The sequence below is a fragment of the Heteronotia binoei genome, chromosome 3, assembly GCF_032191835.1.
Source record: "Heteronotia binoei isolate CCM8104 ecotype False Entrance Well chromosome 3, APGP_CSIRO_Hbin_v1, whole genome shotgun sequence".
Classification (NCBI taxonomy): Eukaryota; Metazoa; Chordata; class Lepidosauria; order Squamata; family Gekkonidae; genus Heteronotia; species Heteronotia binoei.
This window is the reverse complement of record NC_083225.1, coordinates 147,405,029-147,432,489: the sequence shown is the minus strand read 5'-3', so window position 1 is coordinate 147,432,489 and position 27,461 is coordinate 147,405,029. Positions and strand designations below refer to the sequence as shown.

General features: G+C 43.7%; 1 protein-coding gene across 2 annotated transcripts; it reads left to right on the top strand.

The window, feature by feature from the left end:
• The first annotated feature begins 1,216 nt into the window (after positions 1–1,216).
• TMEM45A (transmembrane protein 45A) lies at positions 1,217–26,610 on the top strand. Of its 2 annotated transcripts, none has more exons than XM_060234587.1 (6): positions 1,217–1,243; positions 12,118–12,328; positions 16,370–16,582; positions 18,191–18,375; positions 24,257–24,402; positions 25,383–26,610. In XM_060234587.1, the coding sequence occupies exons 2-6, from the start codon at positions 12,139–12,141 to the stop codon at positions 25,474–25,476; spliced, it is 828 nt and encodes a 275-aa protein (XP_060090570.1). In that variant the 5' UTR covers positions 1,217–1,243; positions 12,118–12,138; the 3' UTR covers positions 25,477–26,610. The 2 variants fall into 2 exon arrangements, with proteins under 2 accessions (XP_060090570.1, XP_060090569.1); XM_060234586.1 differs by lacking the exon at positions 1,217–1,243 and adding an exon at positions 10,529–10,591.
• Positions 26,611–27,461: the final 851 nt, after the last annotated feature.

Below are 27,461 nucleotides of genomic sequence, written 5' to 3'. Positions count from 1 at the left end.
AAATCTCCAGGAATTTCGCAACCCAGGGTTGGCAACTTCCTTTCACATCGATCCACATAATTCCAACTTCCTTTCACATCGATCCACATAAACTTGCCTTCCCCCTGCCTTAAATAAAATTCAACTATGCATGGCATAAGGAAGGGCTTTTAGCTTCCACTGGGAGCTCTTCGCTCCAGCTAGACGTCTGTAGCATCTCTGCCTGAAAAGGCCCCTTTCATGGCTCTGCATCCTGACCTGAAATAACTGGAATGTTTTGCTCATAAAGGTATGCATCAGGCAGTGGAGATTTTGGTGTGTGATTGATTCAGAAGTTCCCATGTGTGCCAGGTTTGTACATTGACTTGCAAAATAATCTTAAAAGTTTGGATGAGTCGTATGAGGTTAAAGGCTCAGGTCAAAAAGTAGATGCTTGAAGGGAGGAATGAGAAAAGTCTGCTGTTTATATTCAATGAGGTCTTTAGGAAGGGGGCTGATTAGTCTCTGCAAAAATAAACAAACAACGAAAGACTTTTTATTAACTGGCACCAGATCAGAATTGCGCGAGGAATGCGAATGATGCCTATACACAGGAATACGTCGTGTCGAAGGGGACGCCAGTCTAAGTTTCTTAACGTCTACTGGGATTTGGTGTTCAGAAGCCAAGACGCTCTTTTAAAAGTCCATAACAGTTACACTCTCATTGAAGAGCACGGCTGAATACCGGGTCTTCTTTTCACACGCTGCGAGACGAGAGGCTTTTGAAACAGCAAGCCGCGTCTCCTCCTTCCAGACGAGTGGCAAAGGTGTCACCACCACACCCAGGCGTGCCCCCTCCCCTCACCCCTCTGTGCCACATCACTGCCGCCTCTGCAGTCTGACTCTCTCCCAGCAGGGGGCAGCTGCCTGCCTCACGCCTCGAGAACTCTGGGAAAGAGTGGCTCCTCGTGGAGCCCATCCGGAGGCAGGGGGAGCTCGACGCTGCCAATGGAATGCCACGGAGGGCGTTGCAGCCGGCGTGATTGTCCCAGCACCGGAGCGAGAAAGAGCACATCTGGACAGCGGTCGACGGAGGGATGGGGGAGGAGTCTAGCGGGAGCATCCTTCGCTACTGATGCCCGGGCGCTTTCCTCGACGAGATCAAGCCCGACCACAAACTTGAGTATGGAAGAAGACTAGGCTAGCCAATGCGCCTCGTCTCGACTTCTAGACTGAGGTCAGTTTAAGTTCTAAAGAGGCGCACGAAAGTTTCAGACCAAGTTCGGTAAGCCTTTTCAAATAAATAAACCGGAGAACAAAACGTCACATTCGTTTTTTTGGCGGGGGTGGGGGAGGAAGAGAATGAGATTTGACATTAACTTTGCCTCCTGGTTTAGACTTTTTCTCCTTGTGCTTGCAAGCCGAATACTAAATAAGTTTCCGCCTAAGCAAGTCCCTGTACTGAATTCAGTGGATCTTACTGTTCAGTAAGTCAGGATCGAAGCTTTTAAAAGCAGTTGAGCATCTCAGTACTGGGTGTATTCACAGTACACTAAATAATGCATCTTGCAACTGGATTTTTGCAGTGTAAGAATAGCAAAAATCCAGTTGCAAAATGCATTATTTAGTGTAGTGTGAACGCACCCAGTGAGAAGCTTATTTGAGCACGCCCAGGCCTTTTCATTCCTTGTAGGCGACCTGTCCGAGAAGTTGCTTGCGCGTCCCGCTGAAAGGACCCTCGCGCAGTGCCTATCTGCTTTAGTGGAAGCTGCATAGGAGAATTTTCTGGGAGCAGGAGACGGATGTCCTTTTTCTTCATCCTGAAACGTTGTCTCCGTGGGAGTTTAGGGGTGAAAGGGGGAAACACGGAGCAGCTTCTGAGACCAGATGCTCTTCTTTCCATCTTTTATTTCCTGTTTCCTGTTTTTATGCATGGGAGGTGGTGCAAGAGGGGGAACGCAGTGCACTTAAAAACCAGGGAAAAATATTCTCAGGTAACATGCGCTACTTGTTCTTTTAGTGTATAAGAGCAATGTGTTTACCAGTGGAAAGGGTGGATTTAATCATTTTTGTAACATTTCTAGAGGAATTACAGATTTCAGTGTAGCTGTTTTTGGAGGGACTCACCCATGACTAACAATGACATCAGGGTTCAGAAGAAATATTTTGTTTTGGTCAAATGTGGTTAGTTAAGGACTTACAGTCTTCTTTAACGTGCTTGGCCAGAATGTTCCCCCTCCCCCAAAAGTTAAACTTGAGCGGGGGGAGCTTTTAATTTTTTTAAAAACATTACACAGGAGCTTTACAAAACCATTTAGCCTACAGAATATCTCCACTGTATACAGGATGAGTCTATAAAACAAACTTGTCGCCCCTCTTAAAATGTTTTGGGGGAGAAGTGTGTTCATTGCTGAGAGGTACTGGCTTACTGAAAGTGAACTCCAAATCCACTTGCCACAAAAAAGGACCAAACAGCACCATATGATGATGATGATGATGACGACATGTCCTTGGATATCCCAAGGTCATTTTGTTTTACACCATCACATCTCCAACAAACAGCTGTGAGGTGATATTCATATCAGGGCCCTTCCCTCACACTCACAGGTGTCCTTTTTCCATTCAAGGGTTAAGGGCAGTATAAGGAAGCCAGATTCAATCAGGAAAATGGAAATTGTACTTACATGTTACAGCTATGAGATGGAGCCCAACCAGGCAAAAATATTTTTTTTTTAGCAGCTGCCATAGCACCAATGTAATATTGTGAAGTGGGTCTCAGCAGTCTTTAAAATAACTCTGAAAGGCATGCTAGTATTATGCATTGCCCATATGACAAACAGGGGAGTTACATAAAAGTTGCTGGCTTGCTTAAGACCATTCAGTGAATAACTCAAGAGGTAAAATTTTAACTGGGACTTCTATTTCCTGCTTCTAAACTATGTACCATTTTCTCATTTAAATGTATATAGGTTACCTTGTATGCTTGATCTGAATAACATAGGAGACTGTGAAAGCTGCGGTAATATCTTGCTGTGATCTTTACCAGTGGTGAAAAAGACAATATTTAGGGACTTGCAGATTTCTCAATGATTGAAGATTATAAAAATTCAAAATGCGCTATTTTAAGAATTCTTAATACTTTATCTAAGGCTGTAAAATACCTTTGATATTTGTTTAGAACAGCAGTCCCCCCCCTCCCCCGGTAAGATTCTGTCAATATTAGGAACCTGCTTGGATGGGCAGAAAAATGAGAAGGAAAGCCTGAGAGATCTACTGAAGTCATCGGTTTCTTTAAAAGCATCTTGGTTGTCTGCCATTTTGAGAATGACATCTTCCATAGTTTACTAAACAACCTCTGGAAAATGCAACCCATATTATGAGGCAAAGAAGTTACTATGAAAAGAGAGCTATGGTTATACATGACACTTTCTAATTTCCTAGTTGTTGTACCACTTTCTTCAAAAAACAAAACCCTGGAAATGATAAACTTTCCTCCTGCTTGATTGCTACCACAATCCTTTGTGGATTGCTTCAGTCTAAGAGCTGAGAGAAATGGACTGAAGGAAGAGTAATTCTGCTTAGGGTTGTGCTTGCTGTAAGTACACCTCCCTTCTGACCTGCAGTTTTGAGCTGTGTCTGTACTCTGTACCAACACCCCATTACGACCTTTCTCTCGGCTTGGCTTCGCGAACGAAGATTTAAGAAGGGTGCAATAGTCCACGTTTGCTGCAGGCTCGCTGGTGGCTGACAAGACCAATGTGGGACAGGCAGGTCCGGCCACAGCGGCTGCAGGGAAAAGTCTGATTTAGCGTTGGTCCTGTAGCAGTGCAATTCTTCCTCAATCTCCTTTTGTCCTCAAGACCAGCTATGCGTGTGTTCTCAAAGGAAGAGACAGCCTGGTGGATGGTGTGCCTCCATGCTTTGCGATCTGAGGCTAGGTCAGACCACTGGTGATGGTTGATGTGACAGGTGCTAAGGGATTTCTTCAAGGAGTCCTTGTACCTCTTCTTTGGTGCCCCTCTATTTCGATGGCCGGTGGAGAGTTCGCCATACAGGGCAATCTTGGGAAGGCGGTGGTTTTCCATCCTAGAAATATGCCCTGCCCAGCGCAGCTGCGTCTTCAACAGCAGTGCCTCGATGCTGGTAACCTCTGCCCGCTTGAGGACTTCAGTGTTGGTCACAAAGTCACTCCAGTGGATGTTGAGGATGGTGCGAAGGCAGCGCTGATGAAAGCGCTCAAGGAGTCGCAGGTGATGACGGTATAAAACCCACGATTCGGAGCCATAGATGAGGGTTGTCATCACAACCGCTTTGTAAACATTGATCTTTGTGCCTTTTTTCAGATGCTTGTTGCTCCACACTCTTTTGTGCAGTCGGCCAAATGCACGGTTTGCCTTTGCCAGCCTGTTGTCAATCTCCTTGTCAGGAGCACCACCGACATGGTATTTGTTCTCAGGCAGCTCCAAGAGAAATGCAGGGAACAGAACAAGGCTCTGTATGTGACTTTTGTCGACCTTACCAAAGCTTTCGATACCGTTAGCAGGAAAGGCCTGTGGCAAATCTTGGAACGTTTAGGATGTCCCCCAAGGTTCCTCAGCATGATCATCCAGCTACACGAAGACCAGCGAGGCCAAGTCAGACACTGCAACGACCTCTCGGAGCCCTTCCCAATAGGCACAGGTGTAAAGCAAGGCTGCGTTCTCGCGCCAACTCTCTTTACGATCTTCTTTAGCATGATGCTTCAAAGAGCCGCAGTAGATCTAGATGAGGACGATGGTGTCTACATCCGCTATCGCACCGATGGCAGCCTGTTCAACCTGAGGCGACTAAAGGCACACTCCAAGACAATGGAAAAACTCATCCGAGAGCTACTGTTTGCTGATGATGCTGCACTCGTCTCCCACTCGGTATCAGCTCTGCAGCATATGACGTCCTGCTTTGCAGAGGCTGCCAAGCTATTCGGCCTAGAAGTTACGACCTTTAACACTTTGCTTTCTTACCTTATTGTTTCTTGTTATGCTGTCCAGGGTACTTTGTGGGGTGTCACTTTACAAGGCATTCACACCTCCTCTTCTTTCAGTTACTAGGCTATTCTGGGTAACCTTGAAAAAATCCCAACACATTTCCACACATCTAGCTGTATTCTCTTCTAAGACTTTGCAGACATTGAAGGAATATGCAAAAATTATCCCTGTGAACACTGAACCATTGCTGCAGAATCACAGAAGTTTTGACATTAAAAGCTGAAGACAAGTGGTAGTTGTATGCATACAACATAAGAACATAAGAGAAGCCATGTTAGATCAGGCCAATGGCCCATCCAGTCCAACACTCTGTGTCACACAGTGGCAAAATTTATATATATATATATATATATATATATATATATACATACACACACACACACACACACCGTGGCTAATAGCCACTGATGGACCTCTGCTCCATATTTTTATCTAAACCCCTCTTGAAGGTGGCTATGCTTGTGGCCGCCACCACCTCCTGTGGCAGTGAATTCCACATGTTAATCACCCTCTGGGTGAAGAAGTACTTCCTTTTATCCGTTTTAACCTGTCTGCTCAGCAATTTCATCGAACGCCCACAAGTTCTTGCATTGTGAGAAAGGGAGAAAAGTACTTCTTTCTCTACTTTCTCCATCCCATGCATTATCTTGTAAACCTCTATCATGTCACCCCGCAGTCGACGTTTCTCCAAGCTAAAGAGTCCCAAGCGTTTCAACCTTTCTTCACAGGGAAAGCGTTCCAACCCTTTAATCATTCTAGTTGCCCTTTTCTGGACTTTCTCCAATGCTATAATATCCTTTTTGAGGTGCGGTGACCAGAACTGCACACAGTACTCCAAATGAGACTGCACCATCGATTTATACAGGGGCATTATGATACTGGCTGATTTGTTTTCAATTCCCTTCCTAATAATTCCCAGCATGGCGTTGGCCTTTTTTATTGCAAACGCACACTGTCTTGACATTTTCAGTGAGTTATCTACCACGACCCCAAGATCTCTCTCTTGGTCAGTCTCTGCCAGTTCACACCCCATCAACTTGTATTTGTAGCTGGGATTCTTGGCCCCAATGTGCATTACTTTGCACTTGGCCACATTGAACCGCATCTGCCACGTTGACGCCCACTCACCCAGCCTCAACAGATTCCTTTGGAGTTCCTCACAATACTCTCTGGTTCTCTCCACCCTGAACAATTTGGTGTCATCCACTAACATCATTTTGATGGCTTTTAGGAAAGTATGGAACAATAGCTAAGACACAGCAGCAAATTCCCAAGGGCTAGTCTTTTGCAGCAAAACCAAAAGGGAATCTTGTGGCACCTTGACAGCTAACAAATTTATTGTGGCATAGGATGCCTTTTTGCAGGCATTTGACTAAATCCCTAGCACTGAAGTGGTGTTAAGAAACAGGAAACTAAGGTTAGTGTTTTGTGAAGACCTAAGGTTGCCAGCTTTACATTGGGAAATTCCTGGAGTTATGGTAGCTCCTGCTTGGGAATTCCTGAAGGTTTGGGGTTGGAGACTGAGGAGGGTGGAGGGAGTTCAGCAGGGATGTGATGCCATAGAACCCACTGGTTTTCTCCAGGGGAACTGATCTTTGTAGTCTGGAAATATGATGCTGTAGAGTCTGTCCTCTGAAGCTTCCATTTCCTTCAAGGGAGCTGAGCCCTGTAGTCTGGAGATCAGTTATAGTTCCATAAAACCAGCATGAGATGCAGATCAGGACAGCTATGATACAGCATTTTGCTTTTAAACCTGAACTAGTGTGGACACAAAGTATGAGTCCAGTGGCCATTCTTCAGATACAAAGTGCACACAAAATCTCATTCAGTGAGTAAAACTTTGTTGCTCTTAAAGGTGCCATACTTTGTTGTACTTCTTCAGACCAACATGGCTACCCTCCTGGATCTAATGTGGACACACTTTTAGCTTTGGGTGTTCTGCAAGGGACCATGCTGTAGTTTGGTCAGAACTTGGGTATGAAGGAGTACCAATTTGGTGTAGTGGTTCAGTGTGTGGACTTTTATCTGGGAGAACTAGGTTTGATTCCCCACTCCTCCACTTGTACCTGCTGGAATGGCCTTCGGTTAGCCATAGCTATTGCAGGAGTTGTTCTTGAAAGGGCAGCTGCTATGAGAGCCCTCTCAGCCCCACCCACCTCACAGGTTGTTGTGGGGGAAGGAGATAAAGGAGATTGTAAGCCGCTTGAGTCTCTGATTCAGAGAGAAGGGCAGGGTATAAATCTGCAGTCTTCTTCTTCTATCTTTCAACACTGTTGTCTTATGGAGCAATTAACTCTGTTGTTCAATTACCTGAATAGCTGGCCAACATAAAGTGCCCAGAGACATCCAAAGAGGTAAACATGTAACATGATATCAGTGTTTGGGCAGCCACTGCATTTGTTCCTTATTTTACTTGTTCATCAACTGATTCCTTAGCTTGCATTCTCAACATATATAAATGTTTGATCTAACTCTGATTTTTAAATTGGTTTTCTTAAGACTGGTTTTATATTTATTACCCATTTGAATTCTTTCTGAGGGCAGGCAAACCATTTAAACAATAAATATAATCCCTACATCTGAGCACTTCTACTGGATTTCTTTTCCCCCTTTATATCTTATTACGGTCTACTAAACATGGCTGTAATATGCTGCTGTTCCATTTGAATGAGATGCACAACAATTAGAATCACTTCCTGAATGCAAACTGTTTGTAGCCTGAATTTGCATTATTAGGTGGTTAGCTTGCTTTGATTTTCCAGCACAGGAGAAAGCTTTTCTGTCCAAGCTCTCTGCACCTGTGGTGAATATTGTGATGATGAATAAATTAATGATGCTCTAAGAGATCATGGAAAAGAAATGTCTTTAGCAATGTCTTTACAGTATATAGCTTCTACTTAAAAAATAATATTTAACTTCCAAACTGATGAAGAGCTCTGGTGAGCCTGAAAACTTGCATAGCATTCTGTACCAGTTTGATTGGTCCTTAGAAAGATGTTACACAGTTTTTGGTCTTGTATTGTACTGAGCCAGTGTGATATACTGGTTAGACTAGAACTGGGGAGTCCTGTGTTCAGATTCTTGCTCAGCCATGAAGCTTGCTGGGTGACCTTGGTCCAGTATGTTTTCTGAGCCTAACCTCCTTCACAGGTTAGGTAAATACAATTTGTGGATGTACTTAATAGAGAACCCTTCTTTCAGTGATAGAACATGTTTTTATTAACTTTATTTACATCCAACCTTTCTTTACAATTGGAACCCAAAGTGGCTTTCGTAGTTCCCATGTCCCCCATTTAATCCTCACAACAACCCTGTGAGGTAGGTTAAACTGGGAATGTGTGACTGGCCCAAGGTCACCCAACAAACTTCAAGGCAGGGTGGGGATTTGAACCTGGGTTTCCCAGATCCTAGTCCGACACTTTAATGACTACGTCACACTGGTTTGCATGAAGAATATCCTAATTTAAATTCCTGGAATCTCCACTTACAAGTGACTTGTGGAAAGTCTAGTTCCTTGAAGGGCTGCTCTTGCTTATTGCAGACCAGGGGTGATTTTAGTGATTCTGGGCTTGGGCAAAAGTCAAGGGTAGAATCCTGGGGTCATTGCTATGCCCCTGCCTCCCATTGGAGGTTGCCCTACTCTGGTATGAGCTAAGCAGGAGCCACTGCTGCAACTTCATTCCTGGGACAGATGAAGTTGGCAGTAGGAGCTTGCTCTTCTTTTTTACCTCTCTTTCTGGTGGGGCCATGGGCAATCTGGCTCCCCGGGGCCACATTATGATTTTCTTGGGCCCTATGCACTTTTGCCTTTGTGGGCCCCTCACACCATAATATCAGTATCAAAAATTATTGTTGATGTAACTTGATATACTTCAACTTTTTTCTGTTTTAGGTGAAATTTAATAGATTTTGGTAGGCCCTAAAATTTCATATTTTTCTGTTGTGAGAAGAAAACATTTTCTTTGACTCTAAAAGTTCATTTTTTCTTCTGATTTAAAAAAAAATTAAACCATTTTTGTGGGGCCTCCAAAATACCATAGGCCCTAGGCACTGTGCCTAATGGATAAGTTGGCCCTGGGCTCTCCCAGCAGCTGCTCATTGACTAGGAGTGCCCCTGGAGTAGACAAGGCTAGACTGGACAGACCAACAGTCTAAGTATAAAGCAACTTATTTTGTCCAATCAAGCTAGGGTTGCCAAGTCCAATTCAAGAAATATCTGGGGACTTTGGGGGTGGAGCCAGGAGACTTTGGGGGTGGATCTGGAAACATTGGGGTGGATCCAAGATCAAGGCTGTGACAAGCATAATTGAACTCCAAAGGGAGTTCTGGCCATCACATTTAAAGGGATGGCACACCTTTTCAATTCCTTCCTTTCATAGGAAATAATGGATAGGGGCACCTTCTTTTGGGGCTCATAGAACTGGACCCCCTGGCCCAAACGTTTTGAAACTTGGGGGGTATTTTGGGGAGAGGCACTAGATGCTATATTGAAAATTTGGTGTTTCTATCCCAAAATACAGCCCCCTCAGATACCTGCAGATCAATTCTCCATGATTTTCTATGGGAATAAATCTCCATAGGGAATAATAGAGTTCCCAGCAGACATTTCCCTCCCCTCCCCCCGCTTTCTGACGACGCTGAAGCGGGGGGAGGGTCTCCAAACCAGGGGATCCCCTGCCCCCACCTGGGGATTGGCAACCCTAAATCAAGTTTCACAATCCACCTCCATTCTTACTATCCTGAAAAACTGGATATCATTAACAAAATCACTTCTCACCCACACTATGGAATCATTTATGAAATAGCACCAGTCCCCTCACTGCTGTTTGTAGGACCCAGCTGATTACTGGAAATAATAGAGACATCAGGTGAATTACCACAGAGGTAAAGCTGTCATAACCCCCACTGAGCTTGCTCTGGACTTCAGCTTGTAAGCTACCAGGGAAGAGCCTGAGGAGCCAGAACATGGCCTGGGGGAGAGCAGGATACTCTGGAGTTCTCCTGAAGGGTAGATACCCCTGGTCCATCTGTTCCAGAACTTATTCCCAAGAAATCTGCAGTGGGAGCTCCTCCAGAACGTGTCCCTGGGAGCTCCTCCAGAACGTGTCCCTGAGAAGCCCCAGTGAGAGCTTCTTGGTCAGAACTTCCCTCTGTCCCCCTCCCCCAGTTCTGTGGCAACTAGGTGCCAGTCCAGGACTTGGTCCACAGGTCTACCAGAATCTACTTCTACATGGCAGGAGTGCGGAGGCAGCAGGCACATGCCAAAACAGCCCAGCAAATGTACAGTGTCAGACCTGCTTGCAGGCTGTATTCCACCTCCTGAGCCAGTTTGTGCTGGATGTAACCCTTTGCAGGATTCTGGCCCCAGTTAACCTTGGACAGGATGAGGCCCCTGTACTGCTTTCAGAGCAGGTGGAACTGTTGCCAGTCCATTTATGCCTTGGTCTGGGAAGGGAAGTTTTATGGGTCAACTTGTTCACTGGGCTCAAACCTATGTGCTAGTTCAATTCCCTTGCCTCCAGTTCCAGCTCCTATTGATGCTCCCAACCATAGCTATCTAGACCTGAGGGCACTGCTTCAGACGAGACCTGACTGGACCCACCTGCAGAGTGTAGGGCAAAAGCCTAGGTTGGCTTGCCACATGGATCTAGCTTACAGGCAGGGCCAGATCGGGGGGGGGGGGGCAGAGGGCTTGCCCCAGGCACCGACAGAGGAAGGGCACCAAATTGGGTATGGAGTCCATTGTATTCTATGGGACCATAAGATAGAATGGTCCATAAAAGGGCACCATTTTTTAATTTTGCCCCCCCCCACCAAAAAAAACAAAACACAACCACATGTTGATCAGGTCCTGCACAGGCTTGCAATTCTCTAGGTGGGGTCTGGAGATCTTCCACTTTTAGAACTGATCTCCAGCTGGCAGAGATCAGTTCCCCTGGAGAAAATGGCTGCTTTGATGGATGGACTCTGTGGCATTGTACCATGCTGAGGCACCTCTCCTCCCCAAACCCTGCCCCCTTCTGGATCTACCCCTAAAGTCTTCAGGTACTTTCCAACACCAACCTGGCAACTCTGGAGAGCCAGTTTGGTGTAGTGGTTAAGTGTGCGGACTCTTATCTGGGAGAACCGGGTTTGATTCCCCACTCCTCCACTTGCACCTGCTAGCATGGCCTTGGGTCAGCCATAGCCCTGGCAGAGGTTGTCCTTGAAAGGGCAGCTGCTGTGAGAGCCCTCTCCAGCCCCACCCACCTCACAGGGTGTCTGTTGTGGGGGAGGAAGGTAAAGGAGATTGTGAGCCGCTCTGAGACTCTTTGGAGTGGAGGGCGGGATATAAATCCAATATCATCATCATCATCATCATCATCATCATCATCATCATCATCATCATCATCATCTTCTTCTTCTTCTTCTTCTTCTTCTTCTTCTTCTTCTTCTTCTTCTTCTTCTTCTTCTTCTTCTTCTTCTTCTTCTTCTTCTTCTTCTTCTTCTTCTTCTTCTTCTCTAGCATGGAAATAATAAATGGGAGGCAGAAAACAGACCTTGTGATATGTCTATTTGTACAGTTGTAAGCCCTTATGTCTTACCTTTTCATACGGAAAACATAACCATCTATCAGGGATGAATGCCGCTATCTAGTGATAATGAATTAATATAAATGCAAAGTGTAGCTTGGCAATTATCTTCTTTATGAGTTAATAGTTAATATGTGAGATCACAAGTATTATTCAGTATAACAAGTGTTTAACATGCCTGAGCAATTGCTAAAGAGTTTTTCCAGCTTATTAGGAGTTAAAAGGAGTGTTCAAGATTGTTCAAAGAGAGGTCCATATCTTTATTTAGCTGGAAAATATTCTTCATAACATCAGTACACTAGAACAGCAAGCCTAAGCAGTTCTACTCAAAATCCTCTGAGGTCTATACAATGAAGCTTCAAGGAAAATGTTCCTATGATTGTATTGTAAATCTCCCTCTACCATTTCCAAGGCCACATCTGTTCAACAGAGAAGATCCATGTGGCAAGGCACACTAAAAAATTTCATCTGTAGCAATTCTGTTGATACAAAGGAATGTCTTTTACAGCTATAAGTAATAGATTCTTCCTAGATGAATACTTAAGAATATGTTTTGTCTTTAGATTTTTGCACAGTAGAGAGAGATGGGAAATTTTAAAGGTCATGCTCTTCCAGGGAGTTTTTTCCTTCTCTTTGGTTTGTGGTGGTCTGTGAAGTATCCCTTGAAGTACCTGTGTCGAAAGAAAAAAAACACTTCTCCCCTTGGTTCCAAAGCAGGATTTCAGCGCTTAGAATTTACTGAGGGCATCTTCAAAGCTGCATTTGCTCTTATTGGTAAGTAGGTTTATTTGCCTGTGCTTTCAAGAAAATGTTGTTAGATTGAGTTGTTTGTCTTTACAGTGAAAATAAGCATTGGGTCTAAGCAGATCATATATTTGCTGATTTTTTTAAAAAAACTGTATGTTGTAAATCTAAACCTAATTATAGTGACAGATGATGCCAGAAATCACTCTTTGTCCTTAGGGAACATGTTGTAAAGACAGACACTTCCTAGGAAATTGCAGTGTGGATTCAGCTTGTGGTTGAGTTTGGAACAATTTGGCTGCTTTTTGTAGAAGACTTGAAACATGTTGCTCATGAGACTAAGATTTAGCACAAAAGGTTGTTTGCAAACATACCTTTTAGTTATATCCTTGATAAAAAGCTTATCTCAGTTCATTAATATCTCCAGAGTTTTTTGTTGTTGTTGTCATGGTACTCACCAATTATGACTACTGGCACCTTTTCTTGGTGCTATTTCAAGTACTGAGGGCAAAAATGGGTGGAAACTGACACAACCTTATATAGCAGTACTGAGCAAAAATGAATCAGATCCATCAAGAACAATATTGTCTACTCAGACTGGCAGCAGCTCTCCAGGGTTTCAGGCAGAGGTCTTTCACATCACCTACTACCTAATCCTTTTAACTGGAGGTGCTGGGGATTGAATTTGGGACCTTCTGCATGCCAAGGAAATACTCTGCTACTGAACCATGGCCCCTCCCCTAGTGGCACCATTAAACACACACACACTAAGGTTGCCAGGTCTGACTCAAGAAATATCTGGAGACTTGAGGGAGGGGGTGGCAGGAGACTTTGGGGGTGGAAGGAGCAAGGGTGTGACAAGCATGACTGAACAATGAAGGGAGTTCTGGCATTCACATTTAAAGGGACCACATGCTTTTAAATACCTTCCCTCTATTTGGAAATAATGAAGGATTGGGACATCTTCTTTTGGTGCTCATAGAATTGGACTCCCTGGTCCAATCTTTTTGAAATTTGGGGGTTGTTTTGAGGAGAGGCACCAGATGCTAAGCTGAAAATTTGATTTCTCAAAAAACAGCCCTCCTGAGCCCCAGATACCCACAAATCAATTCTCTATTATACCCTATGGAAATCAGTCTCCATAAGGTATAATGGAGTGCCCAGAAGTCATTCCCCCCACACTTTCTGATAACTCAGAAATGGAAGGAGGGCCTCCAAACCAGGGGATCCCCTGCCTCCAACTGGAGATTGGCAACCCTAATACACACACACAGTATCTCATTCTCAACATGGCCCAGTCTGTAGGCATACGTAGGCATATCAGGAATATTGGGGAGTGATGCTCTGGTTTTAGGGCAAAACTCTATGGTAGAATTAGCTACAAATCATAGAGTTTAGCTCAAAAACCAGAGCATTGCTGCCTGATGTCCCTGATGTGCCTATGTAACTTCTAGGTGATGTAGGCAAGTTGTGGTTATTTCTGGCTTCAGAGTTAAGAGGGGGTAATTAGGGGGAGGAATGCCCAAAAGGGGGGAAACCCCACTCAGAACAGGGAGTCTGGCAACCCTAGGTATAAATGCAGTAAATGAATAATAAATATAGCTGAAGTTGGGGAAAAAAATAAAAGGTAGTTTGCTTGACTGGTGGATAGGAGAGCAGGGAAAGGTGAGTATGTGGGGGAAAGGAGGAAGGTGTTAAAGTCATTTGTTATAAGAGCCAGATCTGACAGATGTCACTTTGTTGAACCAGGCCAGGCGTGCCATAAAATGTAACGTGAGGTCCCAGAGATTTAAATTTTATAAAGTTGATTTCAGATGTCAAATTGCAATAACAAATGAATGACAATAGCAGGTTTGATAGGATTAGGTGTGAAGTATAGAGGGGTAGTAGGCATGGAGATACCAGCATCAGTTATGAGACAGGAAACTTAGGTCTCCGTTCCATCCAGGAGGATTCAGTCCAGGAGGATGCAAAGAATAAATGGACAGAAGTCTGACATTAGAAACCACAACATTCAGTTGCTGACCAAGAATGGCAGTGCTCTTAGAAAGGAATTTCAATTAGAAAGTAAGACTGCTAAATTGAAACTGATAATGAAGCTCAAGACAATGCATCCTCCTGGACTGAACTGAGAGCTAGTTTTCCTGTCTCATTACCAATGTACCAATAATTTGGCATCTGAAATCACTGCAAGATATAAGAAGAAGATACTGTATTTATACCCCACCCTATACTCTGAATCTCAGAGCGGCTTCCAATCTCCTTTACCTCCCCCCAGCCCACAGCAGACACTCTGTGAGGTCGGTGGGGCTGAGGGAGCTCTCATAGAAGCTGCCCTTTCAAGGACAGCTCTGAGATAGCTATGGCTGACCCAAGACCATTCCTCCACTTGCAACTGTTGGAATGGCCTTGGGTCAGCCATAGCTATCTCAGAGCTATATAAGGATGAATCTAAGTGCTCTAATTCCTAATCAGAGTCTTTTTTGAAAGAAAATAAATACAGATAGGTACAGAGAAATCTTTTCTTTTTAAAAAATTTTTTTCAAATAAGCCAACATAATTTCCTCAATGAACATTGTGCTTGTCAGAAGAATCTATCCATCCATGCATCCTCCCTCCCTCTGAAGAAGTGTGCTTGCACACAAAAGCTTATACCTGATGTGGAGAAACGCCATCTTAGTCGGGAGGGAACATGAAACTGCTAGGCAGGCTTTGGGCCTAGCCCTCCTTTCATTCCCCCCCTCCCTTCCAGAGCCAAACCAGCAACTCTAGGGGGAAAGCCTCCTAGAGCGGCAGGAAGTTCTTTTGTTCTTGGTATGTGAGTTAGGCAGGAAGAGAAGCAGTCCTCAACTGGCGCTCAAAGGAGGAGGTTGTGAGCATGGGGGCTCCTGCCTGTGGGATAGGCCTACTCAAGAGGAAAAGAACCCAAGGCAGTCATTCATAAGGTAGGGCCAGTTTACACCAGGGATGAGCAGATGCGTTTAAATCCACCTTTATTTGTCCTCTGGTTGCAATCCAGGTGCTGTGCTAAACTTTTATATGCAACTGTTTTTGTTTTGTTCTTCTGTTCTTTTCTTTTTCTCTTTTAATTAAATATTTTTACTGTTTGGAATGCTGGCAGTCAAACTCTGTACCACATAGATCCCCAACCGCCTTAGACCACGCTGCTTTAAGAAGGGGGCCCCGGGGAAGGGGGAAGGCATGCAGTTGGATAAGGTGCCAATCCTCCAGGGGTTCCCTGAAGAAGTGCTGTGGTCTCTGTGATACCCAAGTACTGGGTGGCAGAGGACCTTGAGGCCTGGCCACTTAGCTGGAGAGGGGGATTGGGAGTCCTGTTCCTCTCAATCTGAACCCCTCGACTGAGCAGGTGGTGGCAGCGAGCCCAAGTGGCCGGAGGAGAAATAGCTCCCTCCAGGAGTTGGCGACTCAGCAGAGAGTTGACGGGACTGGGTCTGAAGGCAGAATCGGGCCGGTTCCGTCACACCTGAAATAAAACATTGTTGGTCTTGAAGCTGCCATGGGACTCTCTTTCCTTCCCCTCCTTTCCTTCCCAAAAGAGGAGGAGCAGCTCCAGAGGAGGAAGCAGAAGCTCTCTCTGTGTGTGAAGGGGGGAGGGCTTGTCTTTACATCTCTCCCACGAGAAGCAGGAAGCAGTCAGGGAGCTCTCTGTGTGCCTGTATGAGAAAGAGAGGGAAGGGGGGATGCAAGAGGCAGGAAGCAAAGAACCACAGAGGAGCTGGGGGTGGAAGCAAACTATGACATAGTTGCAGTAGCAGCCCTAGAAAAGGAAGCAGAGGAAGGAAGTTGTTTGAGGGCAGATTTGAACCCTGCATGGGCCTGATCCATTCCATGGGCCACATGTTTGATACCCCTGCTCTAGCTGCTACACTGCACTGGCTTCAATGCTTAGGATGCCATTGCTGGACTCTTTTTGCATGTTTAAATTTTCTAAACTTTTGGGACAAGGAGGCACCTGCATCGACACTACTGCCATGATGCTTTATTTAATTCAGTTAGTCCTTTAGGTAAGAATCAAGGCCACCAATGCATCCCTCATTATTTTACACACAGGTATGATAGCTGAGCAGTTTGTTCCTGATGGACCTCATCTGAAGCTATATAATTATGAAAAGAAGCAATGGGATCACCTCATGAACTGGCAGCATGCTACCATGTATCTCTTCTATGGCATCTCAGGGCTGGTAGACATTGTGGCTCACAGCACTAATGTGTTACCAGTAGCCATGGACAGAATGATGCTCTCATTAGCAGTTTTTGTGGAAGGTGAGTTTAGCATATTATTTGTGATGATATTCTTTTCTGAACCCAAATGAAATTGGGTATATAAAGATTATTCATTAGAGTAACAATGTTATGGCCCTCACTTGGCTAGCCCAGGCTGTCCTGACCTTGGAAGCTAAATAGAGTCAGCTCTGGTTAGTGTTTGGATGGGAGACCTCCAAGGAAATCCAGGGTTGAGATGCAGAGGCTGGTAACCACCTTTGAGCATCTCTTTCCTTGAAAACCCTACAGGGTTGCCATAAGTCAGTTATGACTTAATGGCACTTTCTACTACCACCAACAATGTTACATAATATATGAGAAAAGAGATGCATCAAATAGCAGAACAGTCTATTTGTTCTTTTTAACAATTTCATAAATTCTGTACTTTTATTTAGCTGTATTTTAAATAAACAAAAAACTGGTAGCTGATAAATCACTTGCTCATTAATAGGAATAGGTTTAGGACTGCAGATGTTGTCAAGCAGAAGAATGCTTGTCCTTCAAAGCCATCATTCTCTGAGGTTCACTGTACTTCTCTCTTTCCTTGCCTTAATTTGGATTTGTTTTTCACTTGAGATACATGATCAAAATACCAACTAATGATTCAGTGTCTTTTACTGCCATACTTTCTTCAATCAAGCAGTTTAGCTTTTCTTCCTGTAGATACTTTTTACCACACCCATTACACAACTAACACATGTACATGACTTTTTTAGTTTGAGAATACTTAACACTCAGATGGGTTGCCATGTTGGCCTGAAGCAACAGAACTAAGTTTTAGTTCAGTGGCACCTTTAGGACTGGCATATATGAGTTTATATAGGTGGATGGGGTCCCTCTGTCTACCTATATGTAAGGCTTGAGGAAAACTGTTTCAATATATCTGATGAAGTGTGCATAAACATGAAAGCTTACACCCCGAATTAAACTTTGTGCCACTGGACCTAAACTTTGTTCTTTGTTACTCACCCTGAGGCCTGCAGTAGCAGGGGAAGGTGAGCCAAAAATCTATATAATACATTTATCTCTACTTTGGACTAGGGATGGGCACAAACCAAATTACAAACTGAAGTTTGTCATGAATCAAACCCATTCATGGTTCACGAACCTTGGTTCATGCCATCACACCCTCATGAGCCCCATGAACCCCTCAGGTGGGTTTGGATGGTTTGTGTCGATAGATACGCTGGCAATGATAGCAGGGCTTGGAAAAGGCTGGTCTCTTTAAATGCCTTCTCCAAGCCATACCTCCATAGTGGCACAACTAACCAAAGAAATGAGAAGGCATTTAAATTGGAAGTTGGAAGTGATTTCAGTGATCCTTTTTGCTCCCCCTCCCAGGTGGAAGCAGGGGGGAGTGAAAGAGATTGCTGAAATGGCTTGCTCCATTGTCCTGGCTCGTTCCCATCCTTATTGTGGACATAAAGGCAAGTGGGAAGATGGATTCTCCTCTCCCTTAGAGTTTCGGTAGAACTGAGATCATTAAAATAGTGTACACACTTGAGCTACTTGAAACACAATTAAAATTGTATGATTTATAATCCGAATATCCTATTTGATAATCAAATCCTGGAGAAAAAAACCTGATCCCTCTCATTCGATTACCAGGTTTTCTGTTTTATTATCATATTCATGGGCGAGCCATGTTGGATCTCCATGTTCATCAGTTACTTTTAGTAGCCATCTTTGGAGCAGCAATCTGCATATTCCTGGAAATCTTCTTCCGTGGCATTATAGTCCTTGAGATGTTGCGAACAAGCCTCTGCATATTGCAAGGGAGCTGGTTTTGGCAGGTGAGTCATTGGCCACTCCAGTAACCAAAGTCTGTAGCCATCCTCCAGTCTAAGGAGCCTTCCTCCAACTTCAATAGCTCTTCCTCCAACTGAAGAACCACTTAAGCAGGAGGAAGTCTCCTCTAGCCTAAGGTTGCCCCCAGCTTTATTATGGCTTTCATCCCAGAAGAACACTGAGGCCGAGGTCAGATGCACATAAACTGACGAGATGGGCATGGATGAAAGCCAGATGCATGTCGGATTTTATGCGGTTGTCCAAACATCAGCATCTGGCAATGGTCATTGGCTCGTTCGTGTCCCGAACTGCCATGACTGAGACGCGGACTTTTTTGATAGTAAATTAAATCCGGAATAAGAATGCTTCCGATGACTCCCGTGCGTACTTTCTATGTTTGAACGCTCCATTGTAGCCGACTCGCCGCAAGCGCACATCCGCTTCCCTGAAGGGCTCACTCCAAATGATATTATTGCGCCAGCAATTGTTGACTCAGCCTTCCAACCTTCCGAGGTCGGTAAAATATGTACCCAGCTTGCTGGGGGGGAAAGTATAGATGACTGGGGAAGGCAATGGGAAACCACCCCGTAAAAGGTCCGCCATGAAAACTTTGTGAAAGCAGCATCACCCCAGAGTCGAAAACGACTGGTGCTTGCACAGGGGACCTTTCCTAAATGGGGGGGGGGGGAGGCAGATCACCCACCTTTGCTGTCTCCCTGCAAGGGGAGGAAGATGACCCACCTTTGCCGTCTCTCCACCAGGCGGAGAGACAGCAAAGAGAGTTGCCGTGCTCCCCCCCCCATTTAAACACCAAGGTGGGGTGTTTAAATGGGGGCAGGGGAGGAAGATCACCCACCTTTGCTGTCTCCCTGCCAAGCGGAGAGACAGCAAAGAGAGCTCCTGGGCTTCCCCTTCCTTTCTGGGTGTTTAAATGGGGGAGGGGGCAGATTGCCCACTTTTTCTGGCACCTTTTTTAAAAAAAAAGCCAAGCACACTATCCCACCTACTGCGCTTGTGCGAGTGTGGAATGCCATCTCAAAAAATGAGGTCCAGTTGAGACCTCTGATCAACCAGCGACGGGACCAATGCTGCTTAGAACTGAAGGATGGAGGGATGTCTGATCAGGAAATTTGTTGTAAAAAAGCTGTGGGGTATAATAGCGACGGGTTAGGGATGGATTTAATGGTGAGTGTGACCGCAGCCTGAGTTAATTTTTTTTTTGGGGGGGGGACAAATGAGAGATTGGGAAACGCCATTCCTGGAGGAGCAGGCTCAAATATTAGCGGAAAAAACTGGCCCTAATATGGACAAATTTGGAGTCACTAGCACCCCAGAACAAGTTAAGTCCACTCATGCTCAGCTTTGGTTTTTCTTGTTGCCAGGAGAATCCTCTTCCTCTTCTGAAGAATAGCCCAGCCAGACAACCTATCTCAAGTCACAGTCTTTAGGCTCAGCTGCTGGGCAGACATGGGAGAACTTACTCCCATGAGAGCCAGTTTGGTGTAGTGGTTAAGTGTGCAAACTCTTATCTAGGAGAACTGGGTTTGATTCCTCACTCCTCCTCTTACAGCTGCTGGAATGGCCTTGGGTTAGCCATAACTATCACAGGAGTTGTCCTTGAAAGGGCAGCTGCTGTGAGAGCCCTCTCAGCTCCACTCACCTCACAGGGTGTCTGTTGTGGGGGGAGAAAATATAGGAGATTGTAAGCGCTCTGAGTCTCTGATTCAGAGATAAGGGCGGGATATAAATCTGCAGTCCTCTGGAGTCGTCTTCTTACTGCTGACTGCTGATCACTTCCATCTCCACTTTCCCCTCCTTAGTCTCTCTTCCTGGACAGCCCCAGGAACCAGCAATAGCCTGAACAGCCCCAGAAAATAAACACATACACAAGTTCTTTTTCATTCCAGTCCACCCCCCTTCAGCCAACTTCTCTCTCTCACACACAGGCAAACAGATATACATGTTCTTTTCTCCCTCACCCCTGCATTCTCAACCAGCCTTTCTTGTACACACACAGGCAAAAAGACAAAGTTCTCCCGCCCCCTGCATTCTCAGCCAGCCTCTCTCTCTCACACACAGGCGAATAGTCACACACATTCTTTTCTCCCCCCCCCCCCGTGTTCTTAGCCAGCCTATCTCTCTCACACACAGGGGAACAGTCACACACATTGTCCCCGCCGCCCTGCATTCTCGGCCAGCTTCTCTCACACTCACAGAAGCAAACAGACACACATGTTCTTTTCTCCCCACCCCTGCATTCTCAGCTAGCCTGCCTATCTCTCACAGTCAGAGATCCATGCACTGGCTAGGGGGACAGTGACAGACAACCTATCTCAAGACAGGGAAAATAAATGCCACACACCAGTGCACCCCTGGGGAAACGAACTCAGCAGTACATGTGGCTCCCTGGAGGACTCTGTCTGTTCCACTCTAGCCTTTGTCTCTATGGTACTATAGATACTAATCCTAGAGTGTCACAAAATGGCCACCATATTGTCCTCTGCCTCTCGATTTTTGATGAGAAAGGAGGGGGGTCACAAATCAGGAGGTTCCCTGACCCCGAGTGGGGATTGGGAAGCCTATTGGCAAACCTTTAATACATAGCAAATAGTAATTTTGTTTATTAAAACCAAACATGTTTCAGACAAATGGCCTTCCTCTGCGGTACAGATAAGTAAAATACACACCATAGAGTACAATTAATCACAATATAAAATAACATAATTTCTAATCTGAGTTTAAAAGCACTCACAAGAAGGACAGTTTATCAATTAGATAAGTCTCTTTCCATTTTTGGAATACATCAGGACCATCAAAAGTCATTTTTAAATGGAAGGTGTTCCCAATCAAAAGATTGCTGTTCTTTCTTCAAATTCTGCATGCATATTTGGATATAAAACAAATCTTAATTCACGGGTGTCAAAGATGCAGCCCAGGGGCCGAATCATGCCCTCAGAGGGCTCCCATCAGGCTCCTGAGCAACTGGCTATCATCTGCTCCTCCTCTCTCTTGCTTCCTTCTGCATCACAACTTGCTTTTCCAGGCTTGCTCAATCGCACAGGAGCTACAGAGCAAAGCCTCTATTTTCTCCATTGGCTGAGGTTCCTCCTTTGGGGAGGAATAGCTTGCTTTCCCAGGCTCTCTTAATTGCATAGCAGAGCTACTGAGATAAGCCTCTCTTTCTTCTATTGGCTGAGGCTCCTCCCCCTCCTGGTTTCCTGGGGTAGGAAGGAAAGAGCCAGAGCTTCCTTTGGCCAGTTCCCTGGATTGCATGGGAGAGATACAAAGAAAGTACATTTAAGACCAACAAGTACTAATGTTTTAAGCATGTTTGATTTTAAGCTTTTAAAAAATCTTTGTGTTTGTCTGTGTCCTTTATAAAGTTTATATCTCTGCTGCCTGTCATTACACTTAGTGAAGCAAAACCAAGTAAGAACCACAGTTTGAAATTATTAGTAAACAGTAGAAAACTGTAGCACAATAACACTATGTCAATAAGGAAAAATTATAACAACAATTTCTGTATCCAACCTCTGATATATTATAATAAAGAAAATAAATGTGGCTGATAAAGTGTTTGCGCTATGTCTACAGAAGGAATATAGAGCTTCCATAGCCAACAGATATTCATGACTGTAATGGCTGCAGGTGGAGCCTAAAGGCTGAAGAAGGTGTCTTCACTGAAACCGGTCCTGACCTTCTTGTTTTGGCTGCAGCATCCTTTCCTTTGGTTTTCTTCAAATTTGTGATCCACTCCAGGACAATTTTGGAATAGTACTTGGACTGTGCACTGATATTGTTCATGGACATTATTTGTTTAATCTTTGGAAAGTGCCTGTTTGTCAGCCACATTTATATTCTTTATTATAATATATCAGAGGTTGGATACAGAAATTGTTGTCATAATTGTTCCTTATTGACATAGTATTATTGTGCCACACAGTTTTCTACTGTTTACTATTACATTTAATGACACACATGGCCTGGCCTGTCAAAGTCTCATTTATGTCAGATCAGGCCCTCATAACAAATGATTTTGACACCCCTGTCTTAACTGAACTCGCCACCATCTTGTCATCTCAAGGAAGCCAAACTTGATAGTGTTGCCCATGGAACTTTCCTGTGTGAATCACAGAACAGTATATTTCTTTTCTGGCTGGAAGAATGACAGTGTGCCTGGACCAAAACAAATACGAAAACCAACAAGACTTAAAGTACAGTCTCCAATAAATGTAAACACTTAAGCATACATTAAATTGTAAATGTACAAGAAGAAGAAGATGATATTGGATTTATATCCCGCCCTCCACTCTGAAGAGTCTCAGAGCGGCTCACAATCTCCTTTACCTTCCTCCCCCACAACAGACACCCTGTGAGGTGGGTGGGACTGGAGAGGGCTCTCACAGCAGCTGCCCTTTCAAGGACAACCTCTGTCAAAGCTATGGCTGACCCAAGGCCATGCCAGCAGGTGCAAGTGGAGGAGTGGGGAATCAAACCTGGTTCTCCCAGATAAGAGTCCGCACACTTAACCACTATACCAAACTGGCTCTCCCTAACACCCTTAATTATCTTGACCAAAATAACTTCTTTCCAATGCATCCAAGGGCAAACTTGATTACTAACAGTGAGAAAACTCTTGAGCTTAATGATTAGGAAAGGAAATTATTATATGGTCTGCAGTTTTACTTGGAGTAAATCTTGACAAATGTTTGCCTCTTTAACTTTCCTTCCATGTCATTATCAGTTATCAATAATGATTACAAAAGAACAAATCCAGTGGTGTGTGGATACTGCCTTCATTGTGCATACTGGAGAATGTTATGGGCTTCAATAAAATATGTATGCCATACAATCTGGCAAGGAAAGCACTGGGTGAAGTTTAGAGGTGGGAAACTGATTTAGTTCCTATTAATGAAATATGTTTTGGACAGGAAAGCTATTCCTTCATCTGTGCTGGTAAGAAATATGTTCAGTGCCATGGAGGAATTCAGTAGAGTTCCCTTTTTCATGAGATTCTTTTGTCAGTTAAGACTTTTATCGTCTTTTGATGTTTTTTGGAAACTTCTGCTAAGAAGCTTTAAAGCAAACTAAAAATGTACAAATTGTTTTCCTTGGCTCTTTCATTTTTTTCAGTTGAGTGTTAATAAATAAAAAAGTACTGCTGGAAAGAATGTAATTAGTAATCAATCCCAAATTGGCATTTAGATTTAAAATCAGTTGTCTTTTTGGACAAGGTTTCTACTGCTGAAATATACTTGAGATCCAGCCAGAGTTGAATCCCACACAGGCAAGTAATTGCTGAGTAGTGTGTGTAGGAGAAGTGCATGGTCAACAAGCAAGGACATTGCTAGATGACAGCTTCCTGTAATTCCAGTAGGGCAGTATAGCATAGGACCAGGGGCCTGGAATGCATCCCAGGTAAAGGCAGTTACCTGTTTTGTTTTCTTTTTCCTCACCATCTGTTCATAGCTGTTCTCTGCTAACTCTGGACCGGTGAGGCAGTGTGAGATGAAGCACATGGATCCATGTGTACTGTAGGGGCTGGATGCTCTTAAACCCTGTACAATATACATTTGGGTATGCTATTGTTTTAAAAGTCTGTTGTGTTTTTGAGTACTTTGAGTATTTATCCTCACTTCAATAACTGGTGAGAAGGGGCCATTAATATGACCATTTTATAGACAGGGAACAGAGACTAAAGGATAATGGTTTGTCCAAGACCATGCGTATCAGAGCTGAACCTGAGAGCTAAACACCAACACTTTCTCCATTGCACTACAGTATCCATATGATATGCCTCTGCAAAGCACAATATTAGAAACCACAGGTACAAATTTTAACTTTTCTAAATAGATTAATGCCTTATATCCTTCTTTGATTTTACAGATTGGATTTGTACTTTATCCTCCAAGCGGGAGTCCAGAGTGGAACCAAATGGATCACAATAATATGATGTTCCTTACGATGTGCTATTGTTGGCATTATGCATTTGCACTTCTTATAATGGCTGTGAATTATACTGTGGTCAGCTGGTAAGCTAATTGTACTTCTAGATTGGTATCCTTAAGAGCTTCGTTGAACTTGCTGCAGTGTGCAAGGCTCTAAAATCAACTAGGTTCATCAGAAGAAAAATGGGTATTTCTCCCCCCCCCCATTACAGAGGGATCCAAAACCACAGAAGGGATGTGAAAAAACTCTACTGAAGATAGCATTATGTGTTTATGTGCATCCTTTCATCAAACCTATGGATTTTCAATCAGCAAACTGGTTTTAGCCTATGGTCTTTAAGGAAAAACAAAGTTTTGTTTAAAAAAAAATCATACATATATTATTTACAAGTTAACAGTGCTTTTGTCATTCTTCCAGAAGAAATAGTAACCTCTTAAATTTCCCCTAAGGCCCTGCTGGGTAATTTGCCTGTTCTCAGAGCTTAATTTGACCCAACATTCACCAGAGCTGATCTCTGGCACCTGTTAGGAGAGCTTAATTTGACCCAACATTCACCAGAGCTGATCTCTGGCACCTGTTAGGAACATCAGGACATGTCCATAGAACAGAAACATTATGACAAAGCCCCTGAGACCGGGGCACATTCTTTATTATCCCTGAATAATTACAACCATTCTATACACACCTGGGATTAGGAGTATGAGCTGCTGTTAGGCTTCACACAGCTGTACATCAGCAGATCAGAGAATCGTCTCTGCCAGTTCAGCATTGAACCTGGCACAGGTAATCTGTGTGGACATAGCCTTGGAACCAGTTAGGACAGCAAAATATCTTGTTAGCCCTGGGGAGTGAAGCCTAATTGTGTTTTCTGCCCCAGTGGCCCAGCCATTGAGAATCAAGCCTGCTGTTTCTCTTCATCACAATGGAGCATGACAAAATGCCGAGATAACATTGTTAACATGGCATCCCTGCTCAGAATGCTCAGCCTTATACTTGACCATTAATAGACTCAGAACATGTGCAGACATTTAATAATTTCCACCCTTTGTTTTTCCTTCTCCAGGGTAATTCGTTCAAAAATGAAACAGGCTCCAACCATGGAAATTGGATTATTGAAAATGTCTGACCGTGATCAGGAGTCGGAAGATGAGATCTAGTCACATACTTATTTTCTTATAGCTGTACTTTCTCCATCGTTAAGCTGTGCTGGCACTCTACACTACCCCATTTTGGTTCTCACCATCTGTGCATATATCCTATATTGTGTACTGTAATTTCACCTAATTTTATTTTTATATTAGGGCTTTGTTTGTGCCATACTTGAAGTGGAAATAAAACATTCTATTGGATTGGCTGGAGCTGACATTGCCAAGTGAACATCAATTCAGGTCACGTAACAGAGGTTGGGGTAAACTGGGAAACTGACACGTGATGTTGGACAGAAACCCACAACTGTTGCAGAAGACAAATAGTATACCTCTTAAAGTCACACAGACTATTGATAAACTACATATCTATTTTGAAGTATGCTGAAAACTATTTCCTTGTATAGCTTTCAAACTGTATATGTTGCAAATGTAACCTTTGCAGCTGTATTACTTTATCATGTATTATTTATTACAGTATGTGCTCTTTGCACAAAGGATAGACGAAAAAGCTAGTTTGGAATCACTGAGCATCAGTACTAAGATAATATATAACAATTCCAATTTTCTGGATAACTTAGGTACCATTTGAGACTTGCTGGTTGTCTGATTGATTTATGTGTATGTAAAAATTACATTTATGTGAAAAAGAGAGGCTGTTGAAATCTTAATACAGATATCTGTAGAATCTTTTACTCAGAAGCCATTCTGTGTGTAGGGGGCAGAATGTAGGATTTAGATTTAGATCAGAGAAGCTGAATTCAAATTCCGACTTGCCAAAGGCTTGGGAAAAGGCTGTGTGGCAGAGCATCTAGTTTGCATGCAGAAGGCCCCAGCATCTTTGGTTAAAAGGATCAGGTGGTATGCAAGAGCTCCACCTGAGATGCTGGAATCAGAATAGAGAGTACTGGCCTTGACAGACCAATTGGTCAAACTTACTATAAGGCAGCTTTGTGTGTTTATGTGAAGCATCATCTGAAAGTGGCCTTATTTCTGTAATAAAATGAATGGTTGTGAAACAACACTCAGAATCCATGGTGCTGTGTGCTTTTAATTCTTGTGGCAGAAAGGATATTCTCAGGTAGGAATAGCTGATGTAGGATATAAGCATTAGCAAGATTAATAATAAATATTCTTCACAGGTGATACTTGGTAAAACTTGTCTGCTGCTAAGTGTAAATGAATATCAATAGTTCATAATAATAGCCTTCTGATAACCATTTTTCTGTAAAAAGAATTTTTGTTACACTAAGTACTGTTATGAGAGATGTTATGAAGAATGCTGAACTCTCTGCTTTTAGGTTAATTTACAGTGCAGTTCAAAAATACTTTCCTAGGAGTACACTGTATTGAGTGATATTCTGAGTAGACCTGTTTAGGAGTCTACTGCCAATCCTACGAAAATTCTTCTGATTAGTGAAGCATCTTTAAAATTATGAATTGTGGTTTACTTTTAAAGGCAACATATAACATTATGATATGTTGAAATAAAGTTGCTTTGAAAGAAATGGATTATTTGGGTTGAGTGGCAGATCTAATTCCATTGTGCTAAAGCTGCTTCTGGGAGTTGCGGGGGATCCTTGGGAACACTGTGGTGGCCCTCAGCTCAGAAAGGAATGGTCAGAAATCATACCTCTCCCCTCTTGGGTGAGCTCTTTTGCAGTCTGAGCAATAGTACATGTAAAGGAGGCAAATTCTTCACATTTTTCCAATACTCACCATGCTGCATACTCCATTCCTAACGGTCCCCCAACCTGCAGGAACAGCTCTTCAGTGTGCACTAGAAGCTTCAGGCAGAAGGGGAACATCTCTCTTGAGGCAACTCATGTTTATAATTCATTTGATTCCTTCTGGTGCCTTTGAGATCCAGTTCATACATTAAGGTGGCACCTCCATGTGAGCACCTTGGACCTGTAGTAAGCTTCTGGTGGACTTGTGCTCTGTCTGTAATTATATCAAAACACAATGAAAATGGGTACCTCCACATGGAATTATTA